The sequence below is a fragment of the Seriola dumerili genome, unplaced genomic scaffold (genome assembly GCF_002260705.1).
Source record: "Seriola dumerili isolate Sdu_G_001 unplaced genomic scaffold, Sdu_1.0 BDQW01000258.1, whole genome shotgun sequence".
Taxonomy (NCBI): Eukaryota; Metazoa; Chordata; class Actinopteri; order Carangiformes; family Carangidae; genus Seriola; species Seriola dumerili.
The window spans coordinates 523,944-539,971 of NW_019174513.1; the positions used below are offsets into that span (position 1 = coordinate 523,944).

The 16,028-nt window shown below is 38.7% G+C and overlaps 2 protein-coding genes across 2 annotated transcripts; one reads left to right on the forward strand and one right to left on the reverse strand.

Moving 5' to 3' along the window:
• Window positions 1-2,201: 2,201 nt before the first annotated feature.
• Window positions 2,202-8,343, reverse strand: LOC111230150 (40S ribosomal protein S27). Its single transcript, XM_022756757.1, has 4 exons — window positions 8,288-8,343; window positions 7,675-7,783; window positions 5,314-5,424; window positions 2,202-3,389 (listed from the first exon to the last, which is right to left on the reverse strand). Exons 1-4 carry the CDS (start codon window positions 8,291-8,293, stop codon window positions 3,361-3,363), a joined length of 255 nt encoding a protein of 84 aa, XP_022612478.1. The 5' UTR covers window positions 8,294-8,343; the 3' UTR covers window positions 2,202-3,360.
• Window positions 8,344-9,967: 1,624 nt separating this feature from the next.
• On the forward strand, window positions 9,968-15,534 carry rab13 (RAB13, member RAS oncogene family). The gene is made up of 8 exons (XM_022756766.1): window positions 9,968-10,544; window positions 11,316-11,376; window positions 11,758-11,818; window positions 11,945-12,022; window positions 12,896-12,985; window positions 13,336-13,401; window positions 13,542-13,592; window positions 13,733-15,534. Exons 1-8 carry the CDS (start codon window positions 10,421-10,423, stop codon window positions 13,802-13,804), a joined length of 603 nt encoding a protein of 200 aa, XP_022612487.1. The 5' UTR covers window positions 9,968-10,420; the 3' UTR covers window positions 13,805-15,534.
• The last annotated feature ends 494 nt before the right edge of the window (window positions 15,535-16,028 follow it).

The window sequence follows — 16,028 nt, forward strand, 5'->3', positions numbered from 1 at the left end:
TGGAGGACGCATTGAGGACCTCAGTAACACACAAACAGGTTAGCATGCAACAAATCAGATTGTCTGTCAGGTCAGTAGAGTGTTTCATCAGGAGTTTCAGGGGAGGCCAAAAGGATCCTGGGAAAGTGATTGTCCTCTAAAGGCCATTGGACAGCATGTCCTGACACAAGTAAGAATTTACAGATGCATGTGTAAATATACAAATTTAGAGAGTCTATGTATCTATGGGACTGCATTTTGTGTCTCCAGCATAAAGTGGAGACAAGGAATTCAAAAACAACAGTCAGAACTTCTACACTTATTAATATGTGTGACCAGTATAGACCAGTACCAACCAGTAGTCCCACCCAGAAGCATATTTTTTGACTGCTCTTAATGTGTGTCTTCATGCACCTTATCGCAGAGGACAGCTACACAGAGCAAAGTTGCACCCTGAGATGTTGCACTTTAGCTCCCCCTGCCTACAGCTTCACATTATACAGTCAGTGCTGAAACCCATCACCACACTATCATCACATAAGCTTTAGAAAAAGAAGTGGACTTTCCCTCTATCTTTTATTCACGGCAGATGTGTACAGATGTCGAGCGTCTGTCCACTCTCAAGAAGGGTCTGTTTTCCAGCTGCTCCCTACCGACCCTCTCCTTTCTCTCTCTCTCTCTCTCTTTCTCTCGCTCTAGGCCTCTTTGCAGGGTCAGTCCCCTCCCTGTCACAGCCGCTCTCAGGTGTCCCACAGACACTGCCCCTACCTGCTGGCTTTCCACTGCTCCATGTCAACCCAGTCCCCAACTGGCCCTCAGCCTGGGGTGGAGCACACTGTGATGGGCACCAAGGACGTGCTGTCATCCTTCAAGTTACGTCTCACACAAGCATACACAGAAAAACATACACAGAATTTGTTACACAGCCGTCTAAAATCCATCAATGAGCATTAGAGTGTATTTAAAGTCTCATGAGCAAATAAAAGCAAAATTCACTTATTTAGTATGAAATCTGTGCATATACAACCTTAACATGAATAAATTCACATTCATTTACAGACAAAACAAGCTGTTCCTTCTTATCAGCTGCCATTCTCTGTTGACACGGCATTTTGACCACTGAAAGCAAAGGTTCAGTTTAGGGGCCTTTATGTTAATGTTCAACTTAGTATGAATTCATTATCAGTTGAGTTTTACTACTGTTGGTGCACATAAACTGCCGTGATATCAGTTTGTCCAAACAGATTAATTAAGTTAGTATTGGTTTTTTTTTTTAAAGATTTTGTTATAAGATTTTTTTTTTTTACTGGACAGGTGACGGTATAGAGACATAGAGGAAACAAGACGGGATAGAGAGGGTTATTAACCAATTGGCTATTGAGACACGCCGTAATGGATGAAAATCAAAAGCTTTTACAGTCAACATATTGGTTCTAAGTAACATATAAATACCAGGTATTAAATGTGAACAGTCCAAAGAAATTATTACCAAAAGACACTTACTTTGATAAGTTTTGGGCTATGTGCTTTGAAAAATCATGTTTGGACATTGGCCATACTTCCCCTTAGCTATATTTTCACAGATGATGTAATGTGTGTGCCCTGATACTTAAGAGTAGAGCTCATAAATAGAGCTGTCTGTCACAACCTCACTGGACAGGGTTCAGACCCTGTCTCCACTCCACCTGTATAATTATATCCAGCAGTCAGACATCAAAACAATCAGTGACCTTACAGGGAGCCAGGCGTCCACAGGTCAGTTTCAGAGGTTCTCCCGCAATCATCTGTTTACAGTAGAAAAGGCAACAAAGCATCAAATTAGCTCATTATTAGTGTGTCCAAATAACGTGGTTTTCAGCCCATGGTGATTACTGAAATTGTCCTGTTGTCTATCAAATAGGTTGTTATTGGCAAGTCTGCTTGTTAGTACATATACTGGTAATATAAATCTGTTTCAGTTTTGAAAGCTGTCCAAACTAACACAGCTCCTATTCTGGTGCTTCATGAGACTGTGTAACAGAATACAGTGAAATACAGTAAGTTATTTACCATGCAGTGGATGTGTGGAAATGCTGTCTGCAACTGTTAATCCCTTAAAAACACTTTGAGACTATGGAGTAAATGAGATTTAAGTGGCAGACCAGTGAAAAATGAATGAATGTAGAATTATATTATCATTTATTTTTGTATTAGTCATTCAGTAACCAGGAGGCACATCAGAATTATATTTCCCTTGATTTTATTTGTAAGCTGTGTCCAATGTACAAGCAAGACACAAGAAAAATGTCACCATAGCAACAAGATAGCTATCATTGAATCACTCCGTCCCTTGATTTAATTTGTCTTTTCAAAGTACAACTCAAAGCTGTCACATACAGACTGTGCAAATGGCCGACATGCTCACAAGCCTTAAACAAAAGCTGTGAATAAACTGTAGGTCACAAATCTTAGTTTGATTCGTCAAGCTATTCCCACTATTCTTAAACTAGTGAGTTTTTTTATTTTGCAACTTGACAAGAATTCATCCCACATTATCATTTTCACAGGAAGCTTAGAAGCAGTAAATTCACAACCACAATGTTCATTGTGATGCCATTTGGTGTCACATCACTGTGTTTGTTTTACAAGCAACAGGAAACACAGGAAGAGCCGGAGATGACTTTCTCCTGAATCAACCCTCGTTCAGACTGACTTTGGAGCAGGCACTGAGAAAATCACTGTCTACCTTTTAATAAAATGTTGACTTCACTGTGGCTTTCACTTGGCATAGGTATATAGTATCTGTTAATGTCTGTCTTATATCAATATTCAGCTTTGCAAAGTGCAATTTTTTTATTATAAAACGCTGTAACAGAGGACAGATTGTTGGATGTAATTTGCAATTTCAGCCACAATGTCTCCTTTCCTGGAACTGGTTAAGTGTTTTCAAAGGTGCTGAGCAACTGCTGGGCAATATCTGCAAGGCTCATCTTATACCCTCACATTGCTCTAAATGTTTGTGCTTAATCACTGAAGGGTGTAATGCAAACAGACGCAAAAACCCACTGAGGCCACACTGTCCTCAAACGCCCTGATCTTTACCAGACAAATGACATCGAAGAACCTTCAAGAGATTAAAAACAAGAAACTGGATGACAAAGATACAAGATTATTTTAACAAAAAAAACAACCTAAGTTTATTAAGAGAGAAGAATTTATGTGGTACTTGGTGGGATTAAACAGGGGCCAAGAATTTTTTTTTAGATAGACTTTTTATAGTATGACATTATTGGCATTCCCACTCTCCATTCCCTGTTTGTTGCGTCAGCTCCATGGCAGTGTAACTTGTGCATAAAGTTGTGTTCTCTCTTCTTCGATGGTGTCCAGCCTCGTCTGGTCAAACTAGTGCTGTTTCCTCCTGAATGAGCAGCCTGATGATGCAGAGAGAGAGACTGATTAACTATAATATTAACAAAAAAAAACAATACAGTGGTGCTGCTGACTGTCCTGTAACTAATATTTTGTGCATCCTGTTTGTGCAAATGAGGATCGAATTAAGATTAGAAAATAACCTTTCAGTAAAAGGCAATGCAATTAGGGTGCAACTAATTTACTTTCATTATTGAATCTGTTCAGTATTTTCTAGCTGAATAAATTTTGCCTGTAAAATTTCTGAAAATTGTGAAAATTTCTGACATTTCAGAAACTGGAACAGAGAATTGTGGATCAATTTTAGTTACATGTCCCTATTAAACAGCTTACTGTCAAATTGTCACTGTAATTGTAACTGCAAACAAGATTTAGCAAGGATTAACAGTAACAAAGCTTGTCAATGTAGCAGGAAGAGTGTATAAAACTGACTGAGAAGGGTGCAATATAGAAAACACTAAAATTCATGCTGCTTTCTGCCCTTTCACAGACTGAATCACCACCAAAGTGGTTTTAGTGCCAAGGGTTAAAGCTGCACCCATAGTAACTCAGAGCAGAGTGCATTGAGAAGCCCTTGGTTACCACGGCAGCAGAGCAGATGATAGAGTGGGTGGGACAATGAGCACGTCGGTAAGAAACCTTGACCTAAAAGCTCATCCAATTCACTAACGTACTGTACACAGTGCATGAACATTTCTTCACAGTGGTGAAGCAATTCTCATCATTTCATATCAGAACTTTTATCAGAAGAGACAGATTATCTGGAACTACTTCCTGATTAATTGTTCGAAGAAGTATAAAGAAATGTTTGTGAATGGAAAAGCGTGTGTAAGTTTGTGCTTGCAGTTGTTTGTGAAGAAATGGATCAGTGATGATTAAATTTCTGTCACAACCACAAGAGTCACTGTATGCCTTAGTTGACACCCTGTTCATGAATAATACAATGAAAGGGCAACACAAAGGCAAATATCCAGGTGTTAGTTCAGAGATGTTTTGTACAGTGAAGTTCTGCCACCTGACCCCAGCCCAAGAGGCCCAGACAAAATATTGAGTTTTGGAACATTTTGCTGTGCTTTTGTTTGCTTTGGGCTTGGGTGAGGTTCAGCTACGATAATTTTCAAATGTAATTTTATTAATCAATTTCTGTTTTTGTCCTTCTGACTGAGCCAAAACAACTGCTGCACCCAGAGACCCATCACTATACTTTATTTATGCTTAAATACCACCAGGTTTTCTGCATCTCAGTTTGTGGCTACTTGACGGAACACCCCTTTATTTAAGAATATTCACTATGCGCGTACAATTAAGTTTTACAATGATTAAGGCGTTAAAATAAGATTTTAAAGAAGGGCCACTTTACAATACAGGGTCACAAGATGAGAAAATGATGCATGTGTTGATGATATTTATGTTGATATTTGCAGTTAAAACGTGCAGAGGACCAGATTGTTTTCAGGCCTCTGGGGTCTCAGGCCAGGTATCCGCCTGGCGTGTTGCTGGCACTTATGCTGCATTAGCCTGGTGAGATAACAGTAATAGATGGAATAAAGCAAAAATATAGCTTTGGGTAGGTTCAGGTCTCAAATGTGACACCAGATGTGGATTCAGTTGGATGCTGGGAGGTTGGGACTTATGAATATGAGGCGGGTTCAGGCCCATGCAGAACTCTACTGTACTAGGACATGTGATGACTTCTGTCATGCAGTGTTAAAAGTACCCCACACTCGCAATTACTCAATGATCAATTATTCAAGCATGTGTAACACTTGCACAAAAATAGATCATAGAAAACTCCATACTGACACATGACACATTTATCTGTAGGCATGAGTTTTTATATGTGGATGTGCATTGCAACACATATTTAAGATGCAAAGGTAACAAGTTTTCTTCAGCACGCATGTTGGATTTAACAGTGTCCCGTACCTTCTGTCAGTCGAGCCTTCCCTCCTGTAGGCTGGCAGAGGACTGTGGAACAGCCGACACACAGCACTACAGTCTGAGCGTGACTGAATACTGTGGTGATCTTGTAACAGCCTGCAAACAGCACATAAACACACAAATCATTTAATGGGATAACATAAAACAGCTACACAAAAAAAAACAAAACAACAGCCCACTGTCAAACACTTAACAACCATTGCATAATCAAATGTACTCTGAGCTCTGCTGTGTCCTTGCAGCTGTTTGTGTAAATGAGTCACTTGAAGCTCATTTCACAGACAACCACAAGTGTCATTGTATGCCTTATTTGACACCCCGATCACTAAGGGAACAATGAAAGGGCAACACATAAAGGCAAGTCTTTCTACAATTGCAATTGGAAATATTGATTCCCCCAAAGAAAGTAAGTATTTATACACTTATGAAATAGGTACTTTCCTGCAGAGGTGGATTTAGCTTTTGTCTTTATCAGTTGAATGATACATCAAATGAACAAATAAAGTGATGTGGTATTTTAGAGTAGCAAGGTATGCTGTTAATGCCATGTCACAATTATTCAACCCCAATATAAAATTGCTGATTTTACTAACCAATTACGAGTCTGTATGACCTGAATTAACCCACTGGGAACTTAAAAATGACCCTTTATTTGCTTCAGCTGCAATGTGTTTGTATAAGCACCACCCAGGGATGTGTTCAAGGTGTGTTGCAACCATGGTGAAGAATAAGTAGCTGTCACAAAAGGTGAGAGAGATGATTATTATATTGCACCTAAAAGGCAATGGGTGTGAGACAATTTCCAAGATCTTCACCATTCCTAGAGTCGCAATTAGGAGCATTGTACAGAAGTTCAAAACTTATTGCACAGAAAGCCCAATATTTCATCAAGAGGCCTTAGCCATCTCATCAGGAAGAATACTGTCCCCACAGTCAAGCGTGAAGGTGGGGCGACTTGAATGCCACTTGCATCATGGATTCACAGAAATACTCATACGCTATTTTGAGGAGGAATGTTATGCCCTCTGAGGTGAACTTGAACTGTGGTGATTATTGGACTCTAAAGCAAAATAATGATCCCTGGTTAAGGCATCAGTTGTGGAATATCAGAGTGGCCTTCTCAGTCTCCAGATTTAAATCCCATAGAAAATCTTTGATGGATTAAAAAAAAAAAAAAAAGCAGCTGCCATAAAACCTCAATGAGCGGGAACCTTCTTCATGAGAAGAATGTGTAAAGATTCCATGAGGTGTCAGAAGCTTGTCAGCACTTTCTGAAATCGCTTATTAAAGTTATCAAAGCAAAAGGATGCTCTAACAAGTACAGAAGTCAGGGGCTGAATCACTGTTCACATGGACATTTGTCAAGAGAATTAAATGTTTTTCATTTAAACTCAAATCTATGTCAACTTATGTTATCACAAATGCTTGTATGTATCAATAAATATTCTTGCTCTGTTTACCAAAACTTATTGTATATTTTCATTAAATTCTATACACAACACCATAATACCTTCTAGTGTGAGGGGAATTGAATATGTCTGATTGCAACTGTATAATGAAATGTAGATGTAGGGGAAGTACTCAAAATCTTTACTTTCCTTTAGATAAAATCTTTAAAATCACAATTAAATTACTCTACAATAAAAAACAAGTCGTGCATTTAGTGTTTACATTTATGTTTCAAAAAATTTACTCAAATATGAAAGCTATAAGTATTGCTTAGAAATACTTAAGAGCTGCAACAATTAGTTTATCAACCAATAGAAAAATTAATCAGAAACTATCTACATAACTCATTTATTAAAGTAATTATTAATTTAAAATATGGCAAAAAAAATGCTGTTTTCAGTCTCACAAATGTAAAGACTTCTTTATTTTTCTGTTTTACATGATACTAAAAACTGAATCTCTGTGCAGTGTGGACTGTCGACAAAACACGACATTTGAAAACGTCATCTTGGACTCTGAGAAAAAGGGAAGTTCACATTTCAGTATTTCCTGACAAGAAAATCAATTTAAAAAAAAAAAAGCTGAGATTAATCATCATAAAAATAACTTAGTTGCAACACTAAAACTGTTACTATTGTGTCTAATATTTTCCATTACCTTTTACTCTTGCGGGATGGTATAAAAGTACACTTACCCCCAAAATATAAATAAGTAAAATCTTACAGAAGGGAAACGTGTTAGTAAATTACCACTTTAATACCAAACTTAAAGTAAGCACAGCACTTGAGTGAATGTACTTGGGTTATTCAACAGCTGTTTTCTTCTCTGTTTATCTAATGCTGCACTGTATTATCTGAATCCGAGGATCTGGGCAGGCTGCTACATAAACAAACTGACCTGGACATTTGACATCCATAAAATATGAATTGGGACTCTGGACAAGACGCTTTTTCTTGTGTCTCCTCTTTTCCTCCTCGGGGGTTGGGTGCAACAAATCCTTTGCGAGCTGAAAGTAAATCACAAACATAATAATCAGTATTAATATTTTAAGTTTTTCCAGAAAGTCACAGTGTAGAAACTTTCAGGCATGTTAACAGGAGGGTAAAGGTCGAGATATCTTTGCAGATTTGAAATGAGACGTCATGAGAAAGTAAAAGAGAAAGGACGCGAAAAACGCGGAACAGCCACAACCATCGCAGAAAATTATCAAACACACACATTGTGTTATTAATAAATGAAACCACAAAACGAGTTTAACCTGTAATGATCTTGATGTCGGTGTGAAATCATAGAATCTGATTTAAGTTTGCTCGGAGGGAGCAGCGTGTGCTGCTTTGTTATCCACGTGTTTCGCCATTTTGCGTCTGTTTTCAGATCTTTGCATTTGCGTTACCGCGACATCGACACGTTGACTTGCACATAAATAAAACACAATTTTACATTAAATTGTTCTCGTCAAAATACTTCTTAAATGACTGATGGCAATGATAGAAACTGTGGCGTTACTTACAGGCATGTCTGCGCGTGTGGACGCTCACCGGAAATAGAAATCTTTCTTTAGCTACGTACCGGAAACTGTTACGTAAAGATCCGGAGGAAGAAAAACCTACTAAAAAAATTTAATGACTTTTGGGTTTTTTTGTTGGTATTTGTGTGTGTTTATGTTTTTTATATAAGATACAATTTAACATATTTGTATTAATATGTTAACCTCCAACTACACAATAACGTAATTTTCTATTGACTCAGGCACCCAGAAACCAATCAATAGCCTACTCGAAAGCTGAAATCATTAGTTGATTAATCAATTAGTTGATTGACAGAACATTAGCTATTTTGGTTAATCTGTTAAATAAAATGATTAAAATTCGCTGCTTCTCAAACATGACAGTAAACTCAACATCATGGGTTTACTATAGCTGGTTAGAAAAAAACAAGAAAAAGTTAACTTCGGGGGTAGGGAATAATGATGGATGTTTTTCATTATTTCCTGACATTTTATTTATTGAGCAATCAATCCGTTATTAAAGGAAAAAAATGTCAGATGTATTGATAATGAAAGTAATTCTTGGTTGCAGCCTTACAGTAGCTACTTCCATGAAGGAATAATAACACTTTGCTTGAGTTTTTTTTTTTGTGTTAATTACTTGGCACACAGGAAAAATGAAAGCAATTTCATAAAACATAACTTTACAAACGGCCACACTGCAGGTGTCAAAACTAAAATCATAGGACCTGTGATATTGTAGTACTTTAATGGTGCAAATTACCAACAAATTTGCAATCAATCAAATTATGGAGACCCAAATGGTTTGGAGTAAATATGGGGCTTCTGGGGCTGTGGCCCTTGGGCAGTTGCCAGCTTTTCCTGGTTGTTAATCTAACCTATTATGAAATGAGATGCCATGGGCCTAATTAATTAAATGTCTGGTTATGTAACACCAATTACAGCCATCAAAGACTTATTTTTAAGTCAATTTGTTTTATTCTATTTTTATATGTGAGTGGAGTGAAAAACACAAACAACAAACACATTTACTTCTTCATCTTACTTCTTAGACGGAAAACTGCAGATAACTCCCATTGCCAATTTGGGGGAATCAGTGTCAAACTTCTGTTTGTATTGTTTATTCTTGCCTGAGGGTGGCACAGGTTGTAGTGAAACTGCTGAAATGTTGGCACTGCCACTCTGCAATTGAATGATGGATGGATGATGGTGGAGGGCCTAAACAAATCACACATATACATATTAATGATGTCAATGCGGTGGCATTTTTTGTAGATATTCTGATAGGCAAGGCAAGGGTTATTTATCTAGCACATTTATATTCTACTATTATATAGCCTACTATGCCATATTTCATATCAAGGAGAAAACTCAATCCGCTTCATGATGCGTTTCATCTAAAGAAGAGAAGAGAAAGAAGAAGAAAAGAAAAAGAGGAGGATGCATCAAACATTACCACACAAATTCCTTACAAGGATGATTTTATTTATTTATTTTGCTTGCATAATTTTTGATCATTTATGAATCTACAATTCACTTTGTGAGGTCTCTGTAGATAGACATAGTTTTTCACGTCCCCTCAGGTGTGCTATAGTTATACAACTTCTGATTAAACGGCGCCATCTAGTGATCATACTGGGTGTCCGCAGGTCTGTGCCATTAACTCCCATGAAGCACTCCCACACTACGTAGCCTTTCAGCGGATCTGGGATCTGGGCCGACAGCAAGTTTTTTTTGGAGGCTGAAAAAACACGTAGCCACCCCGGTATGTTTGTAAATGGAGTGATACTGACTGTCGGAGGACTGTAAAATGCACCTCGAATAGATTTGATGATGAAGGCTGATCTGCAGTAGATAGTTTAACTTTGGATGGAGTGTATTTCTTTATCCAGCTCACTCTATCCAGAAGCACTGAGGGGGATCGGAATTTACCGGTGACAAGTCTGCGAGGAAAAAAGGAAAAGTTGATCCACTCGTTACATGGCGTAACATTTTTTAAAAACCTGTTTGTTTTGAATCATAAGGAAAGAAATCAAGATTTAAAGCGTAAGTCGATGAAAAGGATCTTTTATAGAGGGACAACTCCAACTTATCCCCTTTTGAGTTCTGCTTTAACTTTGAAGAACAGCTCCAACCATGGCGAAAAAGTATGATTTCCTTTTCAAATTGTTACTCATCGGGGACAGCGGAGTGGGGAAAACATGTCTGATCATTCGTTTCGCTGAGGACAATTTCAACTCCACGTACATTTCCACCATCGGTACGTTGTTACAGTGTAATGTTTGCCTTATAACCTATACGACATTTCTGCAGCAGCTTATGATTGGCCTGTCTGAAACCTGGGATGTGAGCAGGACAAATGTTTGCTGACATTTCATTCTTCCTCTATGTGATGCCCGGCACTGCACAAACTGGTTTGTCCGACTGCTTTCATGTCTCAACTAGTCTGTGCTCTCTTATTTGTTCTTATATTCATTCTGTCTTTTATCTCTCTTTTTTTTCCTGTTTGTTGAATGTGTGTGCTGTGTCTTCCCTGACCCTCTCTCCGATCTCTCTCTCAGATCTCATTCCTCTCACTTGGCTCTCAGAAGGTCCACCCACCCTCATTCCTATCTCTTTTACCATCTCTACGTTCCCAGAAGAATGGTTGGCTTTCTGGCATGCTCAGTTTTTGCACAGGACAGCCCCCCTCCTCCTCTGCCCCTTACTGTCTGTCTGTCTGTCAGCTTGTGCATCCAGCAGGACAAAAAAAGAAAAGAAAAAGAAAACATAACTCACAGACAGTGCATCCCTCAGGCCTGTACATCTTTCCTTTATGTCTGTCAGTGGACAGGAGTGCACTGAGGGGTCAAAATCACAGTGAAAATGACCATGAATCAGTCCCCATCCAAGTGAGGGTGACCTATATATTCTGCAATTTGTGTGTGTGCCTGGGTGGGTGTGTTTTTAGTTCATATCTGAGGTATTTAACTCATTCTCTGCCCCCCTCCTCCTCCTCTACGCTCTTTCCTGTCCTCTTGTTATCTCTCAGGCATCGACTTTAAAGTGAAAACCATTGAAGTGGACGGAAAGAAAGTGAAACTACAAGTCTGGTAAGAGGTGACAGACGGTTGCTTTCTGGAGTTGTTCTGTGATTTGGTGGAAGCAGAACAAGCTGATACACTGAGTCATGTTCGTCTGTTTTCTGCCTGCCTCTCTCATTTTCCTGAGAGGAAAGAGGAACCTCCCTCTTGTTCTCCAAATCAGGATTTTATGACAGGGTTTATTGTCCAGAGTGCCACTTCATGTCATGTGAGGGTGTTGTTACAGCGACATTTAAATTCAGTGTAAAATGCACATTAAATGCATCACTCTGCATTTTTCTACATCTCTCACAACTTTCTCTTAACTACTGTTGTGTTTTTGAGTCTTTTGCGAGGTACGCACGCATCAGTGCACATTTTTTGACTTTGAATGTGTGTTGCTTTGTGCAGGGACACAGCAGGGCAGGAGAGGTTCAAGACCATTACAACAGCCTACTACAGAGGGGCCATGGTGAGCACAGGACGCCTGCAGAACAAGCAGACTGGATAATCAGGCTGACATCACTGCCCCTTTGTGTTGGCTCTGTACCTTTGACTGACTCTCCCCTCTCCCCCCTCTCTCGTCTCTGTGTGTCAGGGCATCATCCTGGTGTACGACATCACAGACGAGAAGTCCTTCGAAAACATTCAGAACTGGATGAAGAGCATCAAAGAAGTGAGTCTGTTTCCACTTAACCATGACAAAGGCAAGCAGGAAATACTTAAAAACAGTGCATAGTCAGTGGGAGCCATATTAGTCATGAGTATGGGTCTTTACTCACTGCAACAACAAAGCTAGGGTCATTGCACAACTGGTGATTTTAAAGGGTCAGTACATCCAAATCACACAAAACATATTCCAGCCCTTAAGCTTCTTTCTACTGAAGACATAGCCCGAGCGAAAACTGTCCACAGTGAAAAATAGTTTTACCTGATGATTGTCTAATTGCAGGAGTTTTTATTTTTTATTTTTATCTTATTCATCTATCAATAGGACTAAACCTAAACCTAAACAGATCAAATCAAAACATGGCTAAATACCACCAAGTGAGCCAATCTTTCCACTGGCAAGGTAGGTTTTTTTTGAGACAATGTAGTATTTCATTTACTACTATTTCATTTGTTGGACACACCAGGACATAATGTGAGGAAAATATGAAAGTATTCATATAAAGAATGCACACTGCGTAGTAAAACACCTTCACACAATCTCATAAAATGGACGTTAAAATCAACGACTTACGATTACTGTGAATACAGACCCACAGTCAGCGTCCACATATGCCCTACTTTTATTTATTTTTAATGAAACATCTTATCTGATACTTTCAGTGACCGCAGAGACCGCTCTCCTGCTGCAAGCAGCTGCTGTTATTTCCTCTCAAGTGCAGATCACTCTGGTTGTTCAGTTCAGACTTTCATGTTAAGATTTCTGCTCTCCATTCCCTTTAATCTCTTTATCTGTGTCTGCCGCCAAGCAAGCACCTTTACCTAAGTACACCCCAACTCAACTTGCCCTAATCAATTAATTGCGTTCCCTCTTTCCCAGAATGCATCAGCTGGGGTCAGTCGGATGTTGCTAGGTAATAAGTGTGACATTGAGGCGAAGCGGAAAGTTTCCAAGGAGACAGGAGAAAAGGTGAGACAACATTCACAGCGATGTAATTACAGCCCATATGTTGTAAGCTGTAAGTGTAATTTTGAAGTATCAGTATTGAGAAAGTACTGTCATTCAGAATAGTGGGTAGATGGATGGAAGAATGAAGAGCTGCTGTAGTTTAATTGTGAGAAAGAAACAATAGAAATGAAACAACAGATTATTAATATGGAGTCTCTTTTAACTTTATACAAGGTGGTGATTATTTGAGGAAGGGACAGCGTATGTCACATTCTTAATATGCCAGCTTTGAATTGACTTTAGATAAGAAGCAGTAAGTTATGATCACTCATATCCTGACCTGTAACCAGTTCCGTGTCTGTGGTTGACAGCTGGCTAAGGATCATGGCATCAGGTTCTTCGAGACCAGTGCAAAGTCCAGCATTAATGTCGAGGAGGTGAGCCGGAAAGAAAACCACAGACTAACAAAACACTGTCTTGACACTTCATTAAGCTGCTTTTGTTATGATAGTATACATATGCTGCAGACATTGACTTTCATTTTCTCTCATTCATCTTATCTTTTTGTTTTCTTTAGTCTTTTCTGGCTTTGGCACGTGACATACTACAGAAATCCAGCAAGAAACCAGTGAGTCAGAATGGACTTGTTATACCAAATAACACCAAACTGAAGCTTTTGTTCCTCCATAAACATGGGATTAGAGATGTATGTTATACTGCTTGTGTGTGTAATTTCTTTTTCTTTGTCTGTTTTTCCTCGTCTGGCAGGGCCCCACAGGGCGAGAGGTGAAGATCACCAGCAGCACAGAGAAAAAAACCTCCAAGTGTGTTCTTCTCTAGATGTGCCAGTTAGCACACAGACGATAATGCCATACAAATACAGATTTAAGAACACACCAGTATTACTGGAGGAATACAGTGCAACATGTTTTCTGTCTCCATCTGGTGGACTTAAAAGTCAAATACACACAGGTGCAAAAAGTGCTTTTATAGCTAAACAATTGATACTCCCTTTACAAGAGTTTGTACTTTTGTTCTCCAAGAATTTGCCATAAAAAATTATTTATAGATTACTCCTTTGAGATAGTGCCTGTATTACACATGGAACATATTTTTTGCGAATTCTACTGTGTGTAAAAGTCGTGAAGAGTTGGTGAAGTGGAGTCTTCAATGGCCCTAAACTGAGCCCTGATGCAAATTCAAAAACCAGTCCCCACAATGTTTAGTACGGTTGTACATTTCTATTTCTCACCCTGTATTTCTTTAGCTTATCATCACATTATGAACCCTACATCACCACTGTTTAATGACTTGGAAGAACTTCAGCTGTGTTTTAAAAGTCTTTTCTGGACTGGGTAGCTCTTTAGTAAAACAAACAAAAAACAAACTTCAGCTTAATGGAACCATTTCATTCACCGCGTAAGTGTGAGCACATGCAGTAATAGCTTTTAGTAGTTCAGTGGCAGAGGAAGAGTTTGTTATAAAGTGTTTTGATTCATTACATACAGTTCACACAGCAGGCTCCTGGTTGTAGTCTTTTGCCCAAAATGTCATTAAATTCACGGGGCCACGGGCATTTAAATGATTCTATTAGATGGAAATTAGATGGAAATGCTAAAATCATTGAACAATAAGTCGTGAAACACCTTTGTTTGGCAATGCAATTTCAATTTTTTGTCAGTTGACTGTTTCAAATTCAGATGGTTTGTATAATATTACAAGAGCACAGAGAGGTAGACATCCCATTCCTTAAGTGCCATATGAGAAACAGAGGACATATTTTGCTTCTCAGCATTTTTAGTGGCTCATAAATACCTTAACAAATAGATGTCATGACCTGAACATTGAGCTTTAAATGTTGGCTGAAGTTATATTTACATTCCATTATGGTTATTTTGTGCATATCCGTTGAGAATTGATGAGATGTTTGAATAGTGCACAGCATTATTATAATGCTGTTATGATGCATTCTACAAAATCTACAGCCCCAGTTGACTCTGAACACACTGAGTGCATGACATAGAAATTTCATTGTTACATCCTATAAGAAATTGAAAACATGCTCTTTGCGTTAATGATTTAAACAAGTTGATGTCGGTTGTTTGTTGAGGCTGAAGCGAACACTTTGTTTTAATAGATGAAGGGATTGAGAATGTGGAGGATGGAAACTGAGATAAGTGCAATATGAGAGGATGAGTAGAGAGATAAAAGAATGATGGATAAAGCAAGTGAATAGACAGGATGTGAGAGGCTGGGAAGCAGTGGTGCTCATCTGTCCCTCATTTGGAATTGATTTAGTGGATCTTGCCTTTTATCTGAAGTGCCTGGTAAATCTCTGACTAAACACTACCACACATTAGCTACATCAGACTTGACAGTCTTCCTCTTCAGGAAATTTTCAGATCATTCAAAATGACTCTGATTACAGGTGCTCATCTGATCCTGACAGTTTTTTTTTCTGCCCAGATATACTATTTCCTGTAACAAGTTTCTTTCACATTCAGTGTATTTTTAGTCCTGCCACAAGATTTTGTCACTTGCTGAATAAAAATGCAAAACTGTAAACATGAGATGTGTGTTGTGGTTTGTGTTGGCACAATAACTATGCCACTAATATTATATGCCACTTGTTCCTAGATTTTTTTTTTTTTTTTCTCTTGTGTGGAGTCAAGTCAAGCAGTTTATCAATGGATTTTGATCTATAAAAATCGAGCAAAAAAGACATATATGTCATTATGGAGGTGGATTTTTCATAACCTGGCAACCCAAGAGTTGTTATCTTTAATGGCTAAAAATTGATCTATAAAGCAGTAATATATTATGTATTTACCAGTAACAGAGCCATGTAGCTTACGAACCCTTTATGGCTCCAATCTGTTTGTTGACATATATGGATTAGACCAGGCACCTATGGGACACTAATTGAACCCTCCTCGCCTTCTTTTTAACTACTATCCTCCCAGTACATCGGCCAGTACAGTGATGTTTTCTTTCCCCCTCGTTGCTGCAGCAGCAGGAACTGGAGTCTGTCGCTAGGCAACCGCCCCTCCTTCCAAGCATCAGC